The sequence below is a fragment of the Odontesthes bonariensis genome, chromosome 5 (assembly GCF_027942865.1).
Source record: "Odontesthes bonariensis isolate fOdoBon6 chromosome 5, fOdoBon6.hap1, whole genome shotgun sequence".
Lineage (NCBI taxonomy): Eukaryota > Metazoa > Chordata > Actinopteri > Atheriniformes > Atherinopsidae > Odontesthes > Odontesthes bonariensis.
Genome location: NC_134510.1, coordinates 24,887,470 through 24,909,399, shown reverse-complemented (window position 1 = coordinate 24,909,399; position 21,930 = coordinate 24,887,470). Strand labels below are relative to the sequence as shown.

Below are 21,930 nucleotides of genomic sequence, written 5' to 3'. Positions count from 1 at the left end.
AAGGTCGGTAGTTCGACTCCTGCTTTCCCCGGGCCACATGTCAAGGCGTCTTTGGGCACCCGCACATCGCCTACGATGCATTCATCGGTGAATGAATGTGTATGCATAGAAAAAGCACTCACTACGACGTGCTTGTGTTAGTGTGTGAGTGAAGCGCTTTGAGTGTACTTGTATAGACTATAAAAGCGTTTTTACCATTTAACATACTCACTCAACACAAACCATTCACATCCAGCAGCAGTAGCATCCAGAGGCGAGCATGTGGTTAAGAGAGTCTGGACTTCGTTTGGCTTGATAGATGTTTGCCACCAGTTGTCATGGTGATGAGTGGCCAAAAAGCCTCTGGCACAGTGTCATATAAACCACAGTGAAAATGGAACCAGGGAGTAAGGACAGGACAGGGATAATAGAGAACAATGCTCTAGCTTTTTAGGAGCTAAAAAACTTGAGAAGTAGAATGGGGCCTTGTGGTGAAGTTACAGTGTATCTATATTTGTTTTATAAAAGTAGGCGCAAAAATAAAAGGAGCAATTTATGGTTTATGAGAGAATGAGTGAATAGAAGGATGAAAGAGAAAATCAGTGGGAGGGGTTGTTATCGGAGGGCTGGCTTGGTGTGGTAAGAAATTTGGAACTGGAGTGTGGTTGAAGTTCCCACAAGAAAAAAACTGAAACTTTTTACAACAGTGTTCATAATACTGATGAAGGGTGCAAACAGCGGAGGATAACTAATTACAGAATGGCTGGAAAGATGGATTTTTATTCTGTCTAGCTATGAAACAAAGCTTAGTACGAAGGAATTATTCAGCGCTGCCCCCAAGTGCTATCAAGCCTACAACTTACTGGTCCAGAATCTACCTCCAAGAGGACGAGGTGTCACTACCACAACATGAAGGGATGGCATTACACTGGATTCTGCAGGCTTAGTTTCTGATAATTGGGACTGATAATTGGGCTAGTTTACTATTTTTGACAGGATCCTGGCCCACAGAATGAGACAAAGAATAAGTTCCAGCTGTTGTGATGACAGGTATTAAAAATAAAGATAAAAAGATGAATTCAATAAGAGGAAAAAATAGATGAATATCATATTTTTTTGTCTGCAAGCTTTTTCTGTTCATTTCAAAGCCTCAATGTAAGATGTTACGGTTAGAAAAGTTGTATTTCTTTGAAGAAAATGTATGCTTTACCCATTTTTACCCAACTGCTGTGTCCTCTGTGAACATTTGTATGTACACCCAGGTCTTGGTGTTCCCATTGATGCAGAGCGGAGTTGGAGACGATTAAGACTTGCGTATACCGCAAAGTCATTTGACAGAGGACTGAATGCTAACGGCTCACTTTCACATTGCATATACAGATATTAGAGGGTGGTAGCAGGTTTTTTGACTACTGTGAAAAGGCTTATGTCTCCTCTTGATACTCCCATTAATAAACTGTAAATATACAGTATTTATATATAAATGTACATTTACTTACATAGTGTATTACAGAATAGGTGAGAAAAAACATATAAATGGCTTAGACCAAGTATAGTGCAACATGACATCATTACATCATGAACGTTTTAATTTGTGCATGACATCATCTCTGATTTTTTTTTTAGGCCACTAACTACATTCAGTTTGAATTATTTGGGTACACTTCAGACTGTATCCTTTCAGAGAACACAGCTAAACCAATAATGAAACAGAATCAGAAAACAGCAACAAAATGGAAAATTAAACACAGACATTTCAGATAAAACTAGAACATTTGTCCTTTACACCATTCATCCATATTAGAAACCTGTCCCAGATATGCAGTGTTCTTTTTGGACAGATAGTCCATTCATCACAGAGAGACAAAAAACCATGTAAACTCACACCTTTTGCAAATTTAGAATCACCAGTTAACCCAGCATGCTTGTCTTTGGACTGTGGAAGGATTCAGTGAAAACCCACACAAAAGCAGGCACTCATATGCAAACTCCAAACTGAAATGTTGAGGTTTGAACCTGGAATCTTCACCAGCACGGTAACACCATGCCGCCCCCTTTATACATAACAATTTAGTAATGTGTTTTTTGAAATGTCCTTTTCTGAAATGCTGTTTTTCATTATTTTATTTGCATATCTGACCACACAGTGAGGACAAATATTCAGCACATGAGAATAAGAATGTGTTGTTGTTAGCTAACAACTGGCATGATAAATATGAATGTATCATGTGATGTGGAAATTATAAAGTAAATCTTCAATGTGAACTTATTCTCTCCCTACAGGCTAAAGATTAGTTGGGGGTAGATCCCTCTCAGCAATGTAGCCAAGTTAGCAACCACTGATCAGTTAGAGGTGTAGCTATGATGCTCCACATGCAACTTTTTGAACATTAGGTGAATATTTTACCTTGGGCTTCAGGTGGGGTTTGCTTGACACAAAGTTTACGCAAGGATTTGTGGATGTTGTGAATTTATTACTGCAGGAGTCTTTCTGTACATGGTAATCTACTGCACATCCAAATACCACTTCCTCCAAGTGGACTTTAAGTGGATACTAAGAAAAGAACAGCTATGGTTTCACTGTGCCTGCAGTTGTGTATAGTATTCATGAGGAAAACACCCCCCCTACATATTCAAAGTGCACTTTGCTGCCATAGTTGTCATCATAAACGCATTATGCAGTCATAATACCATATTTAAGTAAAGAAATAAGCAATTTCAGACACTGCTAGGTATCTTTGCATGCTCACATTTATTAAATAACTCTAAAGTAGAACTGAGGCTGCTGCAATTGTCATTATATTTGCAGGTGTTTAGTCATAAAGTACAACACAGATTTTAAATCTGACCAAATGCCAGCATGAGATGGAAAGTCAGAGGATCATCACAGTTACTGCAACATGTCTTTAGGGGACACATGAATGAGTGTGCAATACTTCACAACCTATGCACATTAGAGAGTCATCGAGTTAGGTATAAATCACTTATGTTAACCCCAAAATCCCCCGGCAATCAGTGCAATAGTTGTTCAAAAATCTCCGTATGTATCAAGGTGGTGAGCTGAAAAACAGCCCAACATTGTCATTTCTAGACCCATGCTCCTGGTGTAACTGGAAACCCACATCTTTGTAGCTAAGAATCACCAGTGAGTGAATCTGGACACGAGACAAAGAAGAAATCTGACTAAGTTTGATGAGACTACCAGAAAAAACATCTGCGAGGGAAAATGAAAGAACAGGTAGAAGCAACTACAGTCTGTGGGAAAAGCAGGAGCAGAGATGGCAGAGAAACAGTGAACATATCCAGTTTCCCTCTCTAAACCAAGTGGAATCCCCCTCTCATTGGCCTGGACAAGGTGTTTGTGTGGAGTGTGTGTGTCAGCGTGTACTTCTGGGAAAGTGCACGAGTAGCTGGTGATCTGGTCGTGTTCCCTGCCCTCGGCTCCTTTTCTCCAGCGGAATCGCAGAGTTTACAGAAAGACGGTCACTGCAAATGCACTGGCATGTTGCTAAATTTCATGCCAGGTCAAATTTATTTAGAAACCACTCTTTAACGTAAAATATTCAACGCACCCTGTCGTCCAGGGTAACAAATAACATACATTAGACACACAAGTGGGACAAGTTAAATATCTGTGAAGATCTGTGTCATGTTGTGGAGGTGTAATTTAACACTCTGTAATTTAAGATGAACTGCATCACAAAATCCAATTTCATCAGATTTCCACTCAGAATCCACAGGAACTAGATATCTCACACAGTCTTGTCATCGTTATTCATCAACGTTCAAGATCTGGTAGATAGTTACCTCTGGATAACAGAGAATTTGCAGCCATTGCGTGGGGTGAGTTTGTGTCCATGCACACATAGGCCTTGCACTCAAGCAGATGTGGAAACCATGCAGCTGGTTTTGGGTTTCAATTGCCCGGCTTGGACCAACTGTCAATGGATGGGGACCTCACTTCTGCCCTCAAGGCGCACCCTGAGGTCAAGACTGTTTAGTCCTCAGAGCAGGTTGGGATGTTTAGAGTTGGAAGTGATTTTGTGACACAGGGTTGTCTGGTTGGCAGGGAGATCCAGACTGCAGGGAGCCCATCTCTTAAGGGCTACCCTTACATCCCTCCCGGTTAAAGGCATGTTAATGCTTAAATCACTGTCTGATGTTAAGAACATACAGTGAAGTGCAGACACCAGGGAGCTTTAGGTTGTTCAACCTTACACACTCTTCTCAACGAAGTGACCATTTAATGGAAAAAGCAGAGAGATCTTCAAGAATCTGAGCAGCAACGATTGTCCTCCCTTTGAGAATCATCATTTTCAGATTATCTTGTAATGCTTTGTTATTGTAAAATATCGCTTATGGTTACTTTAGAGAAGAGGGTTAGAAACTGCCAAAAAGCTCTGACACCCTGATACAGACTGGTCTACCTTAAGGACATCAATTTTACACAATTGAGTCAGTTTACAGGTCTTGTGGAGCATGACTAAAGGCATCAAATGTCCCTGCACAAACTGTAATAAAGTTATGTGCTTTCAGATTGTGTCAGTTGGGACTGAAATTTACAAGTCTGAAAGCGAGAATAAATATGGAAATATGGAGTTACAAGTGGGCTACCAGACCTCTTCAGCCTGCCGCATGCCTCTGCTTGTGGCTAGCGGCTCATGGCTACATTAGCTGTTACTGACAAAACATAACACATTGAAATCTGAAGGGTTGGTGCTGGATTGTATCAGCTGTGGTGACAGACCCGACTTACCCAAACTGCAACAATTAATCACTGCTAACGCAGGCCAGTCCCAAACTGTCTGTGGTTCAGTTGCATTGTGGGTAATTCATTGTTGAGAACTACTACTGCATATGAAGTAATGAGCCAGTATTCCCCCTTTTTGTTAAGCCATTTTGAAACTGTCCATCACAAGTTTATAGAGGTATGGGAAGACAATGCTGAATCAGTGGGAAATTTTTTGAATCATTTACAAATATACTCCGAAATATCAGCTTAAAGGAATGGTTCGGCGTAAAATGATAATTTGAGCATCACATGGTCATGCCACATAATTGATATGGGTGATGAGCCTTTCTCCGAAAGACCGCGGCATTCCGAAGTTGGCTATTTTGTAGTGTTTTGTTAGAAACGCAGCCAATGCAATTGTACGGGGCCAATTTGGAAAATATAAGAAATCGGTTGTTTTTCCGCGATAAACAAGCTCAAAAGCGCTACATACTTCAACTGTGTCATAACAAAGGCCTCGTCAAGCAAACCGAGGCACAGAGAAGTTCATCGGACCACACAGCCTTTCACTGGCTTGTTTTCACCGGTTGTCGTACCACCATGTACCTCCAGTACGCGACCGAGCAGAAGCGCCCACTGACGCTTGCTCCGCACATCTCTGTTGTTCCTCCCGTTCCCGCAACTCCTCGTCTGTATATTCGGGCTCAAACAAGTATGGTTGGCCTCCAAACGCAAATGGCTCGTCTTCAAAAAAATTATGGTCGTCTTCTGCCATATTTGCGTCTCAGCCTCCCTTTGATAACTTGAAGCAGAAGTTGGAACTACCGGTGATGCCTCAAAAAACACAAGCCAGTGAAAGGCTGTGTGGTCCGATGAACTTCCCTGTGCCTTGGTTTGCTTGACGAGGCCTTTGTTATGACACAGCTGAAGTATGTAGCGCTTTTGAGCTTGTTTATCGCGGAAAAACAACCGATTTCTTATATTTTCCAAATTGGCCCCGTACAGTTGCATTGGCTGCGTTTCTAACAAAACACTTCAAAATAGCCAACTTCGGAATGCCGCGGTCTTTCGGAGAAAGGCTCATCACCCATATAAATTATGTGGCATGACCATGTGATGCTCAAATTATCATTTTACGCCAAACCATTCCTTTAAGTGCTGCTGCTAAATAGAAATCAATCCATTATTCTTTTTTAATCTAACTATATCTTTTATTTTTGTTTTCCTATGATTGCTGTAGCAAACTGTGCATAAAAAAGCAGTTTGTTTCCTTTTTGCCACTGTGAGCAAAATTTTAATGTTAACAACTCAGAGATCTGCCTTCCATCTTGCTACTCTCTCTTCTCCTTCACCTCTCCCAATATGTATGAAGGGCAGGCTTGTGTGTCATAACAGGGGGCTTACTATGCTTTTGAGTTTTTCTAACCCACACCCTTCCTTGCTTTGCTTCTTCCCTTCTCTCTCCTCTCCCTCTTTCCCCTCAGACTGAACTCCCTTTTTCCTCAGAGGTTGCCTTTGGTCACTTTGTTTATCCGTCTTCTTGACACCTCCCCTTTCATCTCCTTTTCATAAAATAATAACCTGACTCAGCACTGGATGGCAACTGCTGTTGTACCCACATCATTTCCAACTCAATATTTTGCATGTTTTCCACTAATATCAATTACTGTTTTGACTCATATAAAAGTAAAAAACATCTTGGGAAATACAAATTTTGAAGACTTTCTTGCCAATATCTTGATGAGAGGATTGATGTCACTCTGATGTCACACGATAATATTAAATAATCAAGAAATAAGTGGACACACAAACCCCCATATTACAGTAGTATGTTGTTTACAGTTTGTGTTTTTTGTATGATTAAGAAAATTAAGTGTTTCTCCTTTTCTGTTCCTCATGTAATAGCATATAGAAGTTTTCATGGCTGTAGTTTAGAATTTAATACATTAGAAGAGAGGCATCCATTTTCTCCTTTAACTCTCCTTTAACAAATTAGTAGAACTCTATTTTGGAAAAAAAAAAGTCCACTTGCTCGTTTTTTTTCAAATATGTGCTAATTTTCTGTTTGATAAATGCAACATGTTTCAAAATAGTTGGGACACAAGCATGTTTTGTCACTGTCACCTGAGGAGACTGGCTGTTGTATCTTTGAGAGTGAGACAAACGAGTGTCAGAGGGATTTTTACCTTGACATGTGAAGGGATTTTAACACCTTCACATGTCAATGAAGGTGAATAGAGTCAATGAACAGAGATTCTGCACATGAGTCAGGAGGCACCATCTGCCAGGCCACTTGTTATTTATCGACAGAGTAATACACTAACAAGTAGCTAATGAACCCTTTGTCCACCCGAGGCGACAATCATAATACAGAGTTGTAATAATAAGAGTTTCTCTAAGTGCATTAACAGGGGCCAGAAGGGGAGTTGAAGGGTCACGAAAAAGCAGCATGGGGGAACTCAAGGAAGCTCAGTGTTTAAAACCATAATAGAGTAATAACAAACAGATGGTACAGAACAGGGACATTGTACTTCCTTTTTTTCTTCAAGCATACAGAGAATACAGAGTAATCGAATCACACGTAGCTCCTACCACATACAGAGCATCTTTAAATACCTGAAATGTAATGTTTGGATCCATGTCTTCATGATATGTTTCTTCTCAGCCTTCTTCAGATGGTTAACATGAAACACATGACACATAGAAGTTTAGTCTGGACTCTTTCCCAATAAAATGTTCACTTGCTTCATAAAGCATTTCAGCTGCACATAAGTTTTCTATATATTCCAGAATCTGACAAAGGTTTTTAGCGGGTGGCAGATCTAGACTGCAGGCAGACTCTTTCACTATGCTGTTGTAACTTCTCCTAATGCAGAGTGTAGTTCAGCATTGTCTTGCTGAAAGAACCAAGACCTTCTTGACTGCAGCATATGCCGCTCCAACACCTGTACAAACAGTTCAGTGTTAATGGTTGTTTACCATCCCTGCATTTGTCTGCCTGTCTCCCAGCTTTTTTGAGTACGTTGCTGGCATCAAACTCTAGATTTGTTTATATTCTCTAAATTGAAAGAAGTTACAATAATTACTGATTTAGGTGTCAGTTACATTTTGAAAAACGTTTCTGTTAATGAGGTTTTCATTTCAGCATGGCTCAAGTCTTTAGTAAAACTTTTAATGTTGATACTGTGCGAAACATTAAAAACAAGTTATTTTGTAGCTGCATCCTATAATCACATAAAAGTGCTCTAAATGTAATCATATATATATATTTGGTATCCTAGTTTGTTTAAAGTCAAATTAAACTTCTCTGAATCACATGAATACTTGGCGGCAGCACAGAAAAAAAGTGTTGTTGGGATGTGTAACCTGTGTAATACCGTAACCTTATTTTTTATGTCTTCCAGAGTTTTGTCAGTGTTTCAACATAGACGTAAAGCACCCGCGCATTTTCACCGGCCCAGAGGACGCCCTGTTTGGCTTCTCTGTTTTACAGCATGAAGTCGATGGAGAGAAATCGTAAGTGAGGGGAAAAAAAAGGGAAAGAGGCCCTGCTCATTAAAACAATCTGAATATCTACACACACAAAAAGATGCCTGGTGGTATGTTGATGATAACTGAGTCATTTTGTTGAAGGATGCTGGTTGGTGCTCCGTGGGACGGGCCACCCAACAACAGGAAAGGAGATGTGTACAAATGTGTTGTGGGAGAGGAGAGGAACTCAAAGTGTAGCAAAGTAAATCTAGGTGATGAAAACAAATAACCTGAACTAAATCAATATCTCTGAAAATCATTCATTAAGGTTCACATGTTATAACCCAGTGTTAAACCGGTCTGTCTGTCTGTCACACATCAGGTGAGACTGCTCTGAAGAACGTCTCTAAAAACCTGAGGAATTCTCACTTGGGAATGACCCTCACGCCAGATTCGCCAGATGGCTTCCTGGTAAGTGGTCGAAACTCTTTATAACAAGGCTTTTTGATTTTGCTACATGTGCAGTGGGCTGGTATGTGGGGGCCTGAAGGGATGTGGTGAGACAAGGTTGTTTGTTTGACAGAAACTTAATGAATCAGCTCTCTTGGTAGGTCTCTATTTGACCATACATGGTTACCTTACCCTGCACTTCTTTTCCCTACTTTTTGAGATTGATATGTATCTCTAAAAAGTTAAAAACAGACGAGCTGATGTCTTGCTCAAAGAAGGCAAATTTCTTTATGTATCAATGAATCACATGTGTAATGACATATACACAGGCATAAACTATAAGATTATTCGAAATGTGTCATAACAACTTCTCTAATGCAAATCAGAAGTCAAGATGCAAGTCATGCAGGTCGGAATGAGAATTATTTTAGAGCTACTAAAGTAAGTCAGCTGGTTTCTGCTGCCATTCAGTTTGTAATCTTAGAAAATGTACCTTCCAAAATATATTATTTACCGGCCATAAAATTGAACAACTTCATCTTCATCATCCTTTCAAAGAGACAATTATGATTTGATGATTTCAGAATTCCAGTTATGTTCTAAACTGAAAAAAAAGAAAGAAAAAACACCACAAATCAAATCAAATTGTTGTCATTCATATTCTTCCCATCCAAAAACATTAACCATCGTTAAACAGATATAATTACCAATAGGAAGCTGTTCTTTGAATTGCTGACGTATCAGTAAGTATGGTGAAGGTGATATTACACTCAGCCTGTATGCATGGAAAACACACCACTGTAATTAGGAAATCATGTGATCCAATTTCATTTACCTGCCAAACCCAAAATTTGTACCTCAGCTGGTGTTAATCTTGATTGCGTGCCATACTCCACACTATTCTATTGACAAATCTATAGATATGTCTAACCCAATTAATCAGGTGAATTGTTGAATTAAAGCTCTAAGAGCACAAGGCAGCGTCTTCAGGTTTTATCCATCTGACAGACTTCAAACTGAAATCTATTCATTTTGCTCTGATAGTCACTTTTTACCAGCTCGAACAAGTGTTTCTTATTCAGCTTGATAAAACAATTGGTCACTTATCTAAATCATTGCTGAATCCCTGTTTAGATGAAATGTTACGGCTTTAGTTCATGTGAAATTTCAGAACAAGGAATGTTCATGTTGTGCTTCTAAGTTACTTTTTGGGGCAGTGATGGTCAGAGCCTGGAGGTCTGATTAGTGCTGTACATATTCTACAATCAGTGATGTTGTTGTGCTTTAAATACAATGATATTGTTAACAGATGTATGTCGGCCAGTAAGTCCAATCTGATATGCCTCTGATCAGTCTGTTTTAGGACACTTGTGTCTTTCCAGTTTAAGTTTACAGCTCTGATAATCACAGCTTTTTCGCCTTATTGTTATCCGGTCCTAATTTCTTTTGTCATGAAGCCTCTGATTCGCAGGCAAAAAACACTGCTGCTTTAGCTAAGAGTGTATGTTATGAGTGTGTTTTTGGATGACTGGGTGTTTATGTATGTGTGTTCAGCAAGTGTGCGTGCGTGTTTTGGTGTCTACCAGGTTTTTAGTGCTACTTCGGGTGTGGAGTCGTGTACAGTTCACAAACTCTTGCCAGTTTTGGCCACTTTAATGTGAGTGTGTTAAAGTGTGTCCGTGTGTGTGTGCGTGTGCATGTGTCCGTGAGTGTTTATGTTAACCCCAGTGGTCAGGTCTATAACAGGATCGGAATGCGTCTCCGTCCTTTTGTTAATGACAGGCCTACCAAAAGCCATAGCACCTCTTTTGCTTTTCTCCATCCTCTCCCTCCGTGGTTTCCTCTCATCTCTCTCTCCATCTCGTCTTCACTGCCTGTCTGTGTGCCGAAGGAGAAACCCGTTCATAATGACAGGGCAAGAAAAACCAGGATGTTTCTCTTTCTGTCATTCTACCCTCATTTCACCCCACTTTCAGTCTCTTTCTTTTGTCTTGGTGGCTGAATTTCTCTTTTACCCCCCACTTTGCGCTCCCCCAATACTTTTCTTCTTAGTATGAAAACCAAATAAACGGCATGCTTTGAAGACAAAAATATTTTTATAGGATGCCCCCTTGACACCCCCCCCAGGCCCCCACCCTACATTTAGCGCAATCAGATTTAAATTGCTTCGCTGGTCTTGTGTTCCAGCTCTGTTAAACCGCTCATGACAACAGTGACTGCCAGCATGTCAACAATAGTCTCTCTCTCTCTGTCTCCCCCTCATTTTTCTGTCCTCAAAACCACACTGTTGTAGTTTTTCCATGACTTATTCCCTCTTATAACTTGTTTTCTTTTTGTTCCTTTCTGCTGTTATTGTGTGTGTGTGTGTGTGTGTGTGTGTGTGTGTGTGTGTGTGTGTGTGTGTGAGTTTATATATGGGACACTTGGCCACGTTTGTCTGTGTATTCAAACTCTTTGATAACAACCAAAATACCGCATTTTGCAAGCAGAACACAAAAACTTTCAAAGTGCTCAAATTAACTGTAGCTGCTCCTGACATTGCTTCACCTGTAAAACAGATGCTGTTCTGTGTGTTTGTGTGTGTGCGTGTGTGTGTATTTGTGTGTGTACTTGTGTTTGGTAGGCATGTGCCCCTCTTTGGTCAAAGGAGTGCGGTACATCTATGTTCAGCAACGGCATCTGTGCCTCTGTGAGCGATGATCTAAAACCAAGAAAGCCCATCGCTCCAACTGTGCAAAGTAACCACACATTTACACACACATACACACACACTGAAGCAAAAAGGCATGCTACTGAGGCCTGCTTTAACCAACCAAATATCTGTATACTCCCTCATGTGGCAGGGTGTCCCACATACATGGATATCGTGATCGTGCTGGATGGCTCCAACAGTATCTACCCCTGGTATGAGGTCCAGAATTTCCTCAGCAACATCCTTAGCAAGTTCCACATCAGCTCAGACCAGATGCAGGTAACAACGCAAGTTGATGTCTTTTAGCTTTGCCTGTCAATATTATTTACATTAGTTCTGGAAACTTGTGGGTTTGCCCAGAACAGGAAGACAAGCTTCACAGTAGCCCCTTGAATGAAAACATGAACAAAGTGATGTTAAGAGCAAGTTTAGCAAATGTGACCAGAACAAATTTCTGCAGTAACGTAAAGGGACATGAGCCTAAAGCTTGAAGAGGACTGGAAGTTGGAGGGGATGGATGTAGGAGCATTATTATGAGCTAACCAAGAGGAGTGAGAGGGGGTTTGAGTTATGAAAAGGGAGGGTGGGGGGTGAAGGGTAGCAGGCAATGTGAGGTGAAGAGGAAATACCTCTGGTTTTTGAATGAATTCAAAAATTCCCCAACAGTGCTGTTTGCTTTAAGAACAGGACTGGTACTTAAAGAGATAGTTCACCCCAGAAACAAGTCTCAGATGTTACTTTCCATAATCATGTGCAAGAGCAACCATGGACATGTGGCATTGTTGAAATACTTGTGTTTGTGTGTATTCAGGTTGGCATACTGCAGTATGGTGAGATAGCACTTCATGAATGGTCTCTAAAGGATTACCAGACTACACAGGAGGTGGTGGAGGCCGCCAAGAACATCAGCCGACAGGAGGGACGTGAGACGCGCACTGCATTCGCTATCCAAAAGGCCTGGTATGCCTGTCCGTCACTGTTTTTGACTGATCTTTCTTGCTCTCAAACATGCTGCAGATTTGGCCGGCTAACTGGAAACTGTCATGCCATTTAGATCTCTGAGTAACATTCTTGGTGGTTTGTCTCTAAATATAACAGTGGAGAATTTGTTGTTATAATCAGGTTTATTTTCTTCAAGTACATTCTTCTCTCTGTGCTGCACACTACATCTGATGAATGGTCTATCAGATGATGAAAGGATTAAACTGTGTAAAATATTTTTCTGTTTAATGTATCACCAGTCATGGCTCTACATAAGATATGTTGTAGCTCTTGGTCTGTAAAGGCGTGCAATACTAATGAGGATGCCAGCTTCATTACATTCCCATTCATGCTGACATAGTGTAAGAGGTGTCATACAACCATTCACGCTCACATTCAAAACATTCTCATACAATTATCAATTAACCTAACAAGCATGTATTTGGCCAGTGGAAGGAAACCCATCCAAGCACAAGGACAAATTTGGCTCATGGAAAGCTGGGCAAAATTACCCACTTGTAGTAAAGCATTTAGCATTAGCCTGATAGTTCTCTAAGGGGCCAAAAACAGAGCCAAAAAGAAATAAGAATAGAACACATTTTTGCTATGTAAACACTAATACATCTCTGAATGTTTTGTTTTTCCATGTCTACTGGACAGTTAATTAAGGCAACTCTTAAGTATCATGGTTTTCTTATCAAATTTCTTTAATTATTATATTTAGAGCTTGTGGTGCTGCTCCCTACGTCGCTAAAAATCTGTTCATTTAGCTCTCCACACCTTTAGAACTTATCTTTGAAAAAGTATGTTGGAGAGAAAATAAACTGGTAACCCAAGTCTAAAGAAACAGCTCTACAGGTTGAGACTCACCGACGGAGTGAATAGCCTCGAAATTTCTCTTTCGCTTAGAAATAAAATTCCTGCTTTATTAAAGTCATACCCACATAGCGCACCACACCCAGACCTGATGTGTGGCCACAACTACCATTTTGGGATGCATGGCTTGGAGCTGCGTTCTGCTTCCATACACTCAGACACAAGCACACAGGTAATTGGAGAGTTCCTGCTTTCTGGTACATTTAAAGGTAAAAGTTTTATACAATTTTAGAGGGAACATTTAAAATGAGTAGTAACTGGAGATGGAAGCAGTAAAAAGATACAACTTAGCTATCAAAACGCCATGATGAGAAGTCCAGTACACACTCTGCTCTCTTTAACTTTCACTGTCACAGTCAGTCCTCTCTCCCCGTCAGATGGAAAAAAAAGACTATCAAAATACTTAAATACTTAACAAGGCTAGAAGGCAAGAAGCAAATAAAATAGCAGTTGTTACTCAGAAGCCATTTTTTAAACATATTTCTGCAGTGAAAGCTTTCTCATATACCCAAAGTTTGTTTCAGATTATAAAAAGAACACACTCAAATAAGGCAACAGTTGATTTCTAGAGAAGTTATTATGAAAAGACAACAACTTAAAATATGACTACTCCCAAACACCCACACACATGTACAGATTGACAGATAGCATCATTGGCATTGAGGAGGAGAGTGACAGAGTAGAAAAACAGTGAGATTAGCTGAGCTGGGCTGGATGACTGCTAGCTCAGCATGCCTGCAGGTGTGGCATGGCCTGGTCAGCCAAGTAGTGCGCCTGCAGCTGTAAAAATACACACAGAGACCCATACAGTACACACATGCACAAATGAACGTCTACACAGACATCAGGGACTGACGCATTACGCATTAAATTCATGTATGCTGCCCTGTAAGTGTACTCTCAGCCACTAGCTTTCCCAGCATTCATTCTGTGACCTCCTAACCTCAACTTTAACCCTTTTAACTGCATGTTTGACATTTAACCTTTAACCCTAACCTTGTCCTTATTATAAACTTAACCATGACCCACTAACTTAGCTGAAAGAGATTTTTTCAAAAGAGCCAACAAGAGACATATGCAAACTGTTCAATCTATCAATTTGAGTTACACATGGCTATGGCTTCAGACTCTGGCTAAAAGAAAGGATGAAAAAATAGGAATTCAGATTGTACCTCAAGTGAACTTTCTCTGGGTTTTGACTGTTTTGGACCTGGTGGCAACATGAATGGTAGTTTATAACAATGATTGATTAATCTCTCACACCCAAATGGGTTGAAACAAAGTCTACAAATGTAAACGTGAGAAATGTGAGGAAACTAAGCAATGCAGCGTTGTATTGGTTGTCATCATTCACACATCATTCAAACGACCTTTACTTGTTTATGGGGAGTAACTGAACTTCCTCCCATGGACCTGACCTGAACCTGAACTCCCAAAAGGCTTAAAAGCAGCTCTTTGGGTACAAATGTAACCCTTCTAACCCTCAATGTATTTTATAGCTTCTTTCAGTACGTATGGCAAGCTTCACTGAGTAATTGCATGTATCTTTAATTCAGTATTTCTAATCTTTTTTTTTCAAATATGTAATTTTTCATGCCAACTAAGAGGCTACTGACAGGTTTTATCACTGCAGCCTGTACACAGCTGGAACTGTCAACAAGAAATACAAAGAACGTCTTTCCATTTTGCTGTAACTTCTAAATAGCTTATCAACATTATTAACCAGTGCTTTGATGAACCAATATCCGATGAAAATCCTTGCATGGGCAGCTATTTCAGGCTGTTTTTAACAATGTTTTAGTGATATAATGATGAGTAAGAATTATGTTGTCGATATCCTTAATGGTAATTCCAGACAGTTATACTTAGCTAATGCATCTAAAGTATACATGATAATAAAATAGTATGTATATTTCCTGTGCACTTGGGAGATGAGTGTCATTTCATCATGAAAATGACATTAGAGGCAGCTTGAATGCAGACTTGTTGACTGCTTCATTAACATCAAACAACCCTCTACGGTTGGATTAGCCACTGAATTCTTTAGTTCTCCACACGTCTGAGGCACTCTTACTCAGCCCCACACAAAAACACACACAGACCGCTGTGCCGTGTCATTACCACACTGCTGTGACTCCATAAAATGGGTTGTAAATACAGCCAGGCCTCCCAATTAGCTCAGCTCACTTTCTCTGTTCTTTCATCTCCCCTTCCCTGGTGTTTTATTTTTCCTTCTCTGACTTGTTTCCATTTGTCTTGTCTGTCTTTTTTCTCCCTTATGTTCTCATCCAACTGCAGTCATCTGTGTCTCTGACCCTGCCACCTGTTTTACTCCACGTTATGATTTATGAGAAATATAATCATTGAGAACAGTGCAGAAAGATTTCTGCTGTTCTCTTTCTCCCCATTTTCCGTGGACATATTTCATCAGTTTGTTTTTTTTCTCTCATTTTCATCAATCTTTTCTTTTATTTGTTCCTCTTCCTTATGATGCCTTAACTCCTCTGTTCTGTTTTTCTTCTCCTTCTCTGCACCCTATGTAATTTGCAGTCTCGATGAGGGAAATGGTTGTTTTTAACTCTGAGTTTCTTGCGGCTGACCACAATGTTATATTTAGGCAAGGGCTGCAGTTAGGCCAGAAAATGACTGAGATCACTTGCAGTGACTACTCTCCCTCATCCAGTGTGTGTGTGTGTGTGTGTGTGTGTGTGTATGTGTGTATGTGTGTGTGTGTGTGTGTGCTGGTCTGAGGCTTACCAACCATATTCAACGCTTGAAACAGGTCCCAGAGAAAACAGGTTTTCTGCAGACAAACAGGGTGTGGCTTGAGTCTGCTCATGCATTTGTCTTCTCTGTATCATAGCACAGCTGGAAGGGAATGCACAGGTGTGGTCACTGTGTGCAATGACACATACTGCTCGCAGTGACCAAACTGAGTCAACCGGCAGCTGAGGTATGTGTGTTAAGTGTCCCTAATAAAGGAGAGAAAAGGATATGAACTGGGCCATTTAGAACATGCTTGATAGGTGGAAACTCAAATCAGCTGTCCGAGTGTTATTTAAGCTACTCATTTTCTCAGAGAAGCACTTGATATTGTATATCATCTCACAGAGAATGTTTGACATTTCAGGAACCGAAGTGACTGGATCCTCTTTGGTTTCCTCCCCTTCACTTGTTTCATGACTACATTTGAATTCTCTTCTTCTATCCTGCTTCCTATTTCAGATTAAACTCAGTTCAGCAGGATCAACATGGCAGAATTACATAGCATCCAGCTTCATTGGTCCCGCTTTCTGTCTTTGTAGCACGGAGGCATTCAGTGCTGAGCGTGGAGCAAGGGAGGGCGCCACCAAGGTGATGATTGTGGTGACCGACGGAGAGTCCCATGATGGGGAGGACCTGCCAGAGGCTCTAGAGAACTGCGAGAGCAGAAACATCACCAGATATGCCATCGCTGTGAGTATATTTTCCAAGTATGGACAAGTCCAACCCAAAACGATTCATACTGTTCATGGCTCCTGGCACTTAGATTATTGATTCAGGATCTCTTATGACTCAAACTAGTGAAACTATAGTGGGAAACACACAAGCAACTGACCTACGTTATCAGTGGGGTGTGCAGAGAATCAGTGACATTCCTGATACATTGTGCAAATGTGGCAAAGTCACTTTATACACCACAAGTAACCACACAATATCACCACTACTCCTCCAAAATAGCATCACCAAATTACCAAATGAACCCCTTGGGTCTACTAAAATAGCTGACTGGAAACAAAAAGTCTTCCTGTCCAGCCCCACCCTTCAACACACAGAAATGCACGGAGTGGTAATATCTTGAGTGGTTAGCATCACAAGGGCAGACAGACTCTAATGGCGCGACCCCTGCCTGTCCCACATGAGAAGCTGGGAAACCTTCAGACTCTGCTGGAGCCACAGAAGAGGAGAAAGGGGGCCAAACATGAAAGAAGGGTAGCTAAGTGCAATTTTAGAAGATTGCATGAACTGATTTGGGGGTGGCTGTGGCCCAGATAGTTTGACACCCCCAGTTTTCTGCCGGTGACATGTGAACTCTGGCAGTGGCGTGAAAGTGTTTGTGAATGAGAAACACATTGTAGAGCTTTGTAGAATCTGGCCAAGGTTAAACGGCGCTAACCACCGGTGGAGAGGCTGGCATCTAAGTGTGTGAAAGCAGTCAACATATTGTAGCAAAGCTGCAAAAAGTATTCTGTCGTCAGTAAATTAACATTAAACACAGAGCATATCTGAGGTTGGTGAGAGATGTGGGATGTGAAGGTGTCTGTCCATGCATGAAAGTACTGGTCAAAGTGTAAGGGGAGAGGATAACCAGTCATTCAAGTCAATCCAGAAGCAGACATTTCATGTCTGCATCACATTTCATTGGAATCCATGTGTTGTTGAGATATTTTTCTCAAAACTGCTAAATTGAACGCCACACTGATTTTTTTTAAATCTGGAAAACATATAAAACATATTATGTAATATTCAGTGGTTTTGGGATCTGCAATGCCATTAAAATGATTGAGAATGTAGCAGCAACAAATAGAGTTCTCGTCACCTGGAATGATCAAAATTGTAGACCACAAATTGACATATTTGAAAAGACTTCAATTCCAAAAGCATTCCAAAGCATTGACACTTTAATATGTTACAGCTGAATAATTCAAACTAAATCCGAATTTATTAATAATTTGTGGCCCAAAGAGGAAATCTTAACAAGGAAATGTGCAGAATGTCGACTTTTTTTTGTAACTTGGGAGAACTTACAGTTCATGATACCTTTAAAATAAATGTAACTCTGAGGTCTAAATCCCATCCATCTGGGTAGAAACAGGGAGAGGCCAAAGGTTAGCAGACTGTAAGCTGTGTTCACTGTATTATGTTACGAGGTCAGAGCCCTTCAAACTACAATCCAGTCACAGCAGATTGTGTTTTATACATCAGTGCAGGACAGGGGCAAAAAATGTGTATATGCGCTTGAGCAGTTTATGCAGCGCAATGTACGTATGCCAATGTTTAAGTACATTGTCAAATCAAAAATTCAGGAAATGTGAATTTCAGTAATAACTCTTTTATGTTTAGTTTTTTTGTTAATCTCTTTTCTTCTCTGTGTTGGAACTTTTCAACTTCTATATAAGGTCTTGATGTACATTTTACAAGGACTCTTTACATTACACACTATACCCTGCTGCATCCCCTGCCCTTTAAAAACAGAGGATTTCCTGAGTTTCCTTGGCAGCCAGAGTCACAGGGGGAGATTCTGGGGTTTGGTTTCTCCTATGGAATTTTCTCATTTGTACTTCAGTCGTTAAGCCATTAACCGCTCTTGCTGCAGCAGATCTTCTGCATCAGTCATCTCTTCACCTCTCTAAGCTATGCCTGTGCTCCTCATTTACAAATCTCCAATGGCTGCCCTTTCCTCCCACCTCATGTTTTCCAGTCAATTTGTGGCCTTGAAGTATGGCTTGATGACTCAAGTATACAGGCAGAGATCTATTTATTTCAGACGTTTACTGAAAGACGCTGTCCATCAGGAAGATGGAGTAGTATTTCTATGATACTGCCTGCGTGTATTATCAGTTTGTTTTAGCCACTCTCACCCTCCAGCTTTACTGACCTCCTTTTTTCCTCTATATTTTGTCCTTTTAAATTCTTTTTCTCTCCCGCTCTGGGCTTTAGGTTCTGGGCCATTATATCCGGAAACAGCAGGACCCTCAGACGTTCATTAATGAGATCAAATACATCGCTAGTGACCCGGATGATAAATACTTCTTCAACGTTACCGATGAAGCTGCGTTGAATGACATTGTGGATGCTCTGGGAGACCGGATCTTCACTCTGGAAGGTGACAGTGTTCAGACAGAGAGCCAGAAGACAGAAATAAATGTTTAAAATGAGTAAATAGCTGTTGCTTGTCATACTTCATACCACTAAGATAGTTCAGTTTCCCCTGTTTATTATCTATGCCTTTCATTACTCAGACTGATCATTTGTTTGATAGGAAATACTAAGACTGAACAGTAAAGGCAACATCAGGTCTGCGTGAGAAAAAGAGCAGGTGGAGAAAGCGAGAGAGAGAAAACAAACATAGACGGTGTGCACAGCTGTCAGTAGATGCAGGAACTTGAGAGAAAGGCTGATGAAAAGTGATGCCACCCTTAAATGCTCAGGGAAATCAAAGAGGAAGGGACAAGAGAAAAGGAAAATGAGGTGTAAATGAGGGTGAGAATGACCTGATACTGAGAGGCAGAGGAAGGAAAGGGAAGGGAGGAGATGTGCGAAGGAACATGAGGAAGGAGAGAGCTGACTTGTTGTCTGCCTTTAGGTATGCTGGGCTACAATCAGAGCACGTTCCACATGGAGATGTCTCAGATCGGCTTCTCCACACACACACTGGATGTAAGTGCTACCTGTCATAATTATCATCTGTGTGCCATCAGTCAGCCGAGTTTGCACCTCATCCATTCCCTGTTCCCTTCCTCAGGATGGTATCCTGTTTGGGATGGTGGGCGCTTACGACTGGGATGGTGGAGTGTTGAAGGAAGGGACCAATGGACGAATCATACCCCCCAGAGAGGCCTTTGAAAGCGAGTTTCCAGTGGAGCTCAAAAATCATGCTGCTTATTTAGGTACCCACATGTCAATCCACGTGTTTGTTGTATTGATACATTATTATCATGTTGAACATAATTAATATTATTTGATCTACAGATTATATTCTAAATTAACTCTAAGTTAACCAGTGCCAGTCAAAGCTCATGTGAAGCCTAAAATGACCGTTACCTGTAGTGCCCATGAATAGAAAAAGGGCTTCAGACACCCACAAAATACACATAAATGTATTTTCGATCATAAAGTTGAAGCACAGGTGTAAAATCATTCAGGATGCATTCGGGACATTCTGAGATAGTGTAGGACAGATGTGGCTGCATTGTTGAACAATGTAAAAGCTAATGTGTCCTGGGCCACCTTCTCACCCGATGCGAGTATTTATTTATCCAGAAAAAAAGATGTGTTTCCACAGAAAACCTCCTCTAGCTAGTTTTTCTTCATTTATGCAGCACCAATGGAAAAAAAAAGGTTATTAAAGAAATCATTATTAAAAATGGCCCTTTTTTATTTTAGAGTTAACTCATTCACTGTTGTGTCTATAAGAAACCATAAAAACATTTTTACTAAAAGAGTAGAACTAGCACTTTCTTGAACGCCATGAACCACGCTAAAGTGTATTTATATGTGATTGCAGGTTACACAGTGTCATCTGTGCTGATTGGTGACTGGAGGAGGCTGTATGTAGCTGGGGCTCCTCGATTTAAACACAAAGGCAAAGTCATTCTGTTTGAACTCAGTAATGCTGGTGAGGTCGAGATCGTACAGGCATTAAATGGAGAACAGGTGAAGCTCTTTTCATGAACGTCTTCTTTCTATTGTCAGGTTTATCTATTCTCACAGAAAGCTGTGAAAGTCTATTTTTTTTAGATCTTATAACAAGAGCTCCACCTACTGGGGGTTAGATGGAATAACATGTTTTTGTCTTCAGATTGGGTCTTACTATGGCAGTGAAGTGTGTGGACTGGATATTGATCAGGATGGAATCACTGATGTCCTTCTGGTTGCTGCCCCAATGTACCTCGGCTCAGGCAACAAGGAGGCTGGTAAAGTCTACATCTACACCCTCAGTGGGGTAAGACAGCAGTGGGTCGAGTCACAGTTCAAACTACAATAATATGCCTATTATATTCTGTTCCCTTCAACTCATCCATCTTTCCATCTCTCCTCTGTCTGCTTCCCAGGAGCAAGTGTTTGTAGATAATGGCACACTGAAGTCAGAGGAGAAGTCCCAGGACGCTCGGTTCGGTTACGCACTGGCAGCCGCTCCAGATCTGAATCACGATGGCTTCACTGATCTGGTGGTGGGAGCTCCACTGGAGGATGATCACAGAGGGGCAATCTATATCTACCACGGAGACGGTATTCACATCAACCACGATTATAAACAGGTTTTTCCCTTTTATCTTTACCTACAAGCTCACTGGTGCTCATCAGAATTCAGTCAAACTAACATTTGCCTCTCATGTCCTCACAGCACATACCGGGGTCGTCGCTTTCCCCCTCCCTGAAGTATTTTGGCCGCAGTGTGAGCGCACGGCTGGACTTAGACGGAGATGATTTAATAGACTTGGCAGTGGGAGCGCAGGGCAGTGCTGTGCTGCTCAGGTGAGAAGTCGCAGAGAAGGAGAGTCTCTGCCAGTGCAGATTTTAATCATAGCAGCAAGCATCCAGACATGTTCTTTAACAGATAAGTTTCCACATTTTAAAAATACAAGCAAAAGATTTACAGGTAATCAACTGGCAGCTACTTTTGTGTTGTGTCACATCGGTAATGTTTTTAAAATTGTCTCTCCTAGCTCTCGAAGCATCGTCCAGATCAATGTGAGTCTGTCCTTCCAGCCGCACTCGATCAACGTGATTCAGAAGACGTGTCAGAGGGGAGGCAGAGAATCCGCCTGTCTGAACGCCACAGCCTGTTTCAGAGCCATCTCACGCTCCTCTGGACGACAGGGCAACGCTTTTGGTAGATCACTTTGTTTTTCTCTTAAACACTGCATCCCAGGGAGCCCCATCTGCAATTTCATGACTGATTTCTAATTGTAAAGTTTAAAAATAAAGTTTAATTTACAACATTATATCATCAAAACACAAAAGTGTGAAACTATTTCATAAATTT

The 21,930-nt window shown here is 40.9% G+C and overlaps 1 protein-coding gene across 1 annotated transcript in view; it reads left to right on the top strand.

Annotated features, from left to right (window-relative positions):
* Positions 1-21,930, top strand: part of itga10 (integrin, alpha 10) — a 30,690-nt gene that overhangs the window by 5,325 nt on the left and 3,435 nt on the right. Inside the window, exons 2-16 of the mRNA XM_075465592.1 lie at positions 8,116-8,227; positions 8,345-8,454; positions 8,565-8,653; positions 11,256-11,370; positions 11,476-11,603; positions 12,136-12,284; positions 16,487-16,637; positions 18,882-19,047; positions 19,528-19,601; positions 19,687-19,831; positions 20,449-20,597; positions 20,743-20,886; positions 20,996-21,202; positions 21,289-21,419; positions 21,611-21,777. Coding sequence (XP_075321707.1) covers positions 8,116-8,227; positions 8,345-8,454; positions 8,565-8,653; positions 11,256-11,370; positions 11,476-11,603; positions 12,136-12,284; positions 16,487-16,637; positions 18,882-19,047; positions 19,528-19,601; positions 19,687-19,831; positions 20,449-20,597; positions 20,743-20,886; positions 20,996-21,202; positions 21,289-21,419; positions 21,611-21,777 — 2,037 coding nt within the window. The remainder of the gene's footprint in view (positions 1-8,115; positions 8,228-8,344; positions 8,455-8,564; positions 8,654-11,255; positions 11,371-11,475; positions 11,604-12,135; positions 12,285-16,486; positions 16,638-18,881; positions 19,048-19,527; positions 19,602-19,686; positions 19,832-20,448; positions 20,598-20,742; positions 20,887-20,995; positions 21,203-21,288; positions 21,420-21,610; positions 21,778-21,930) is intronic.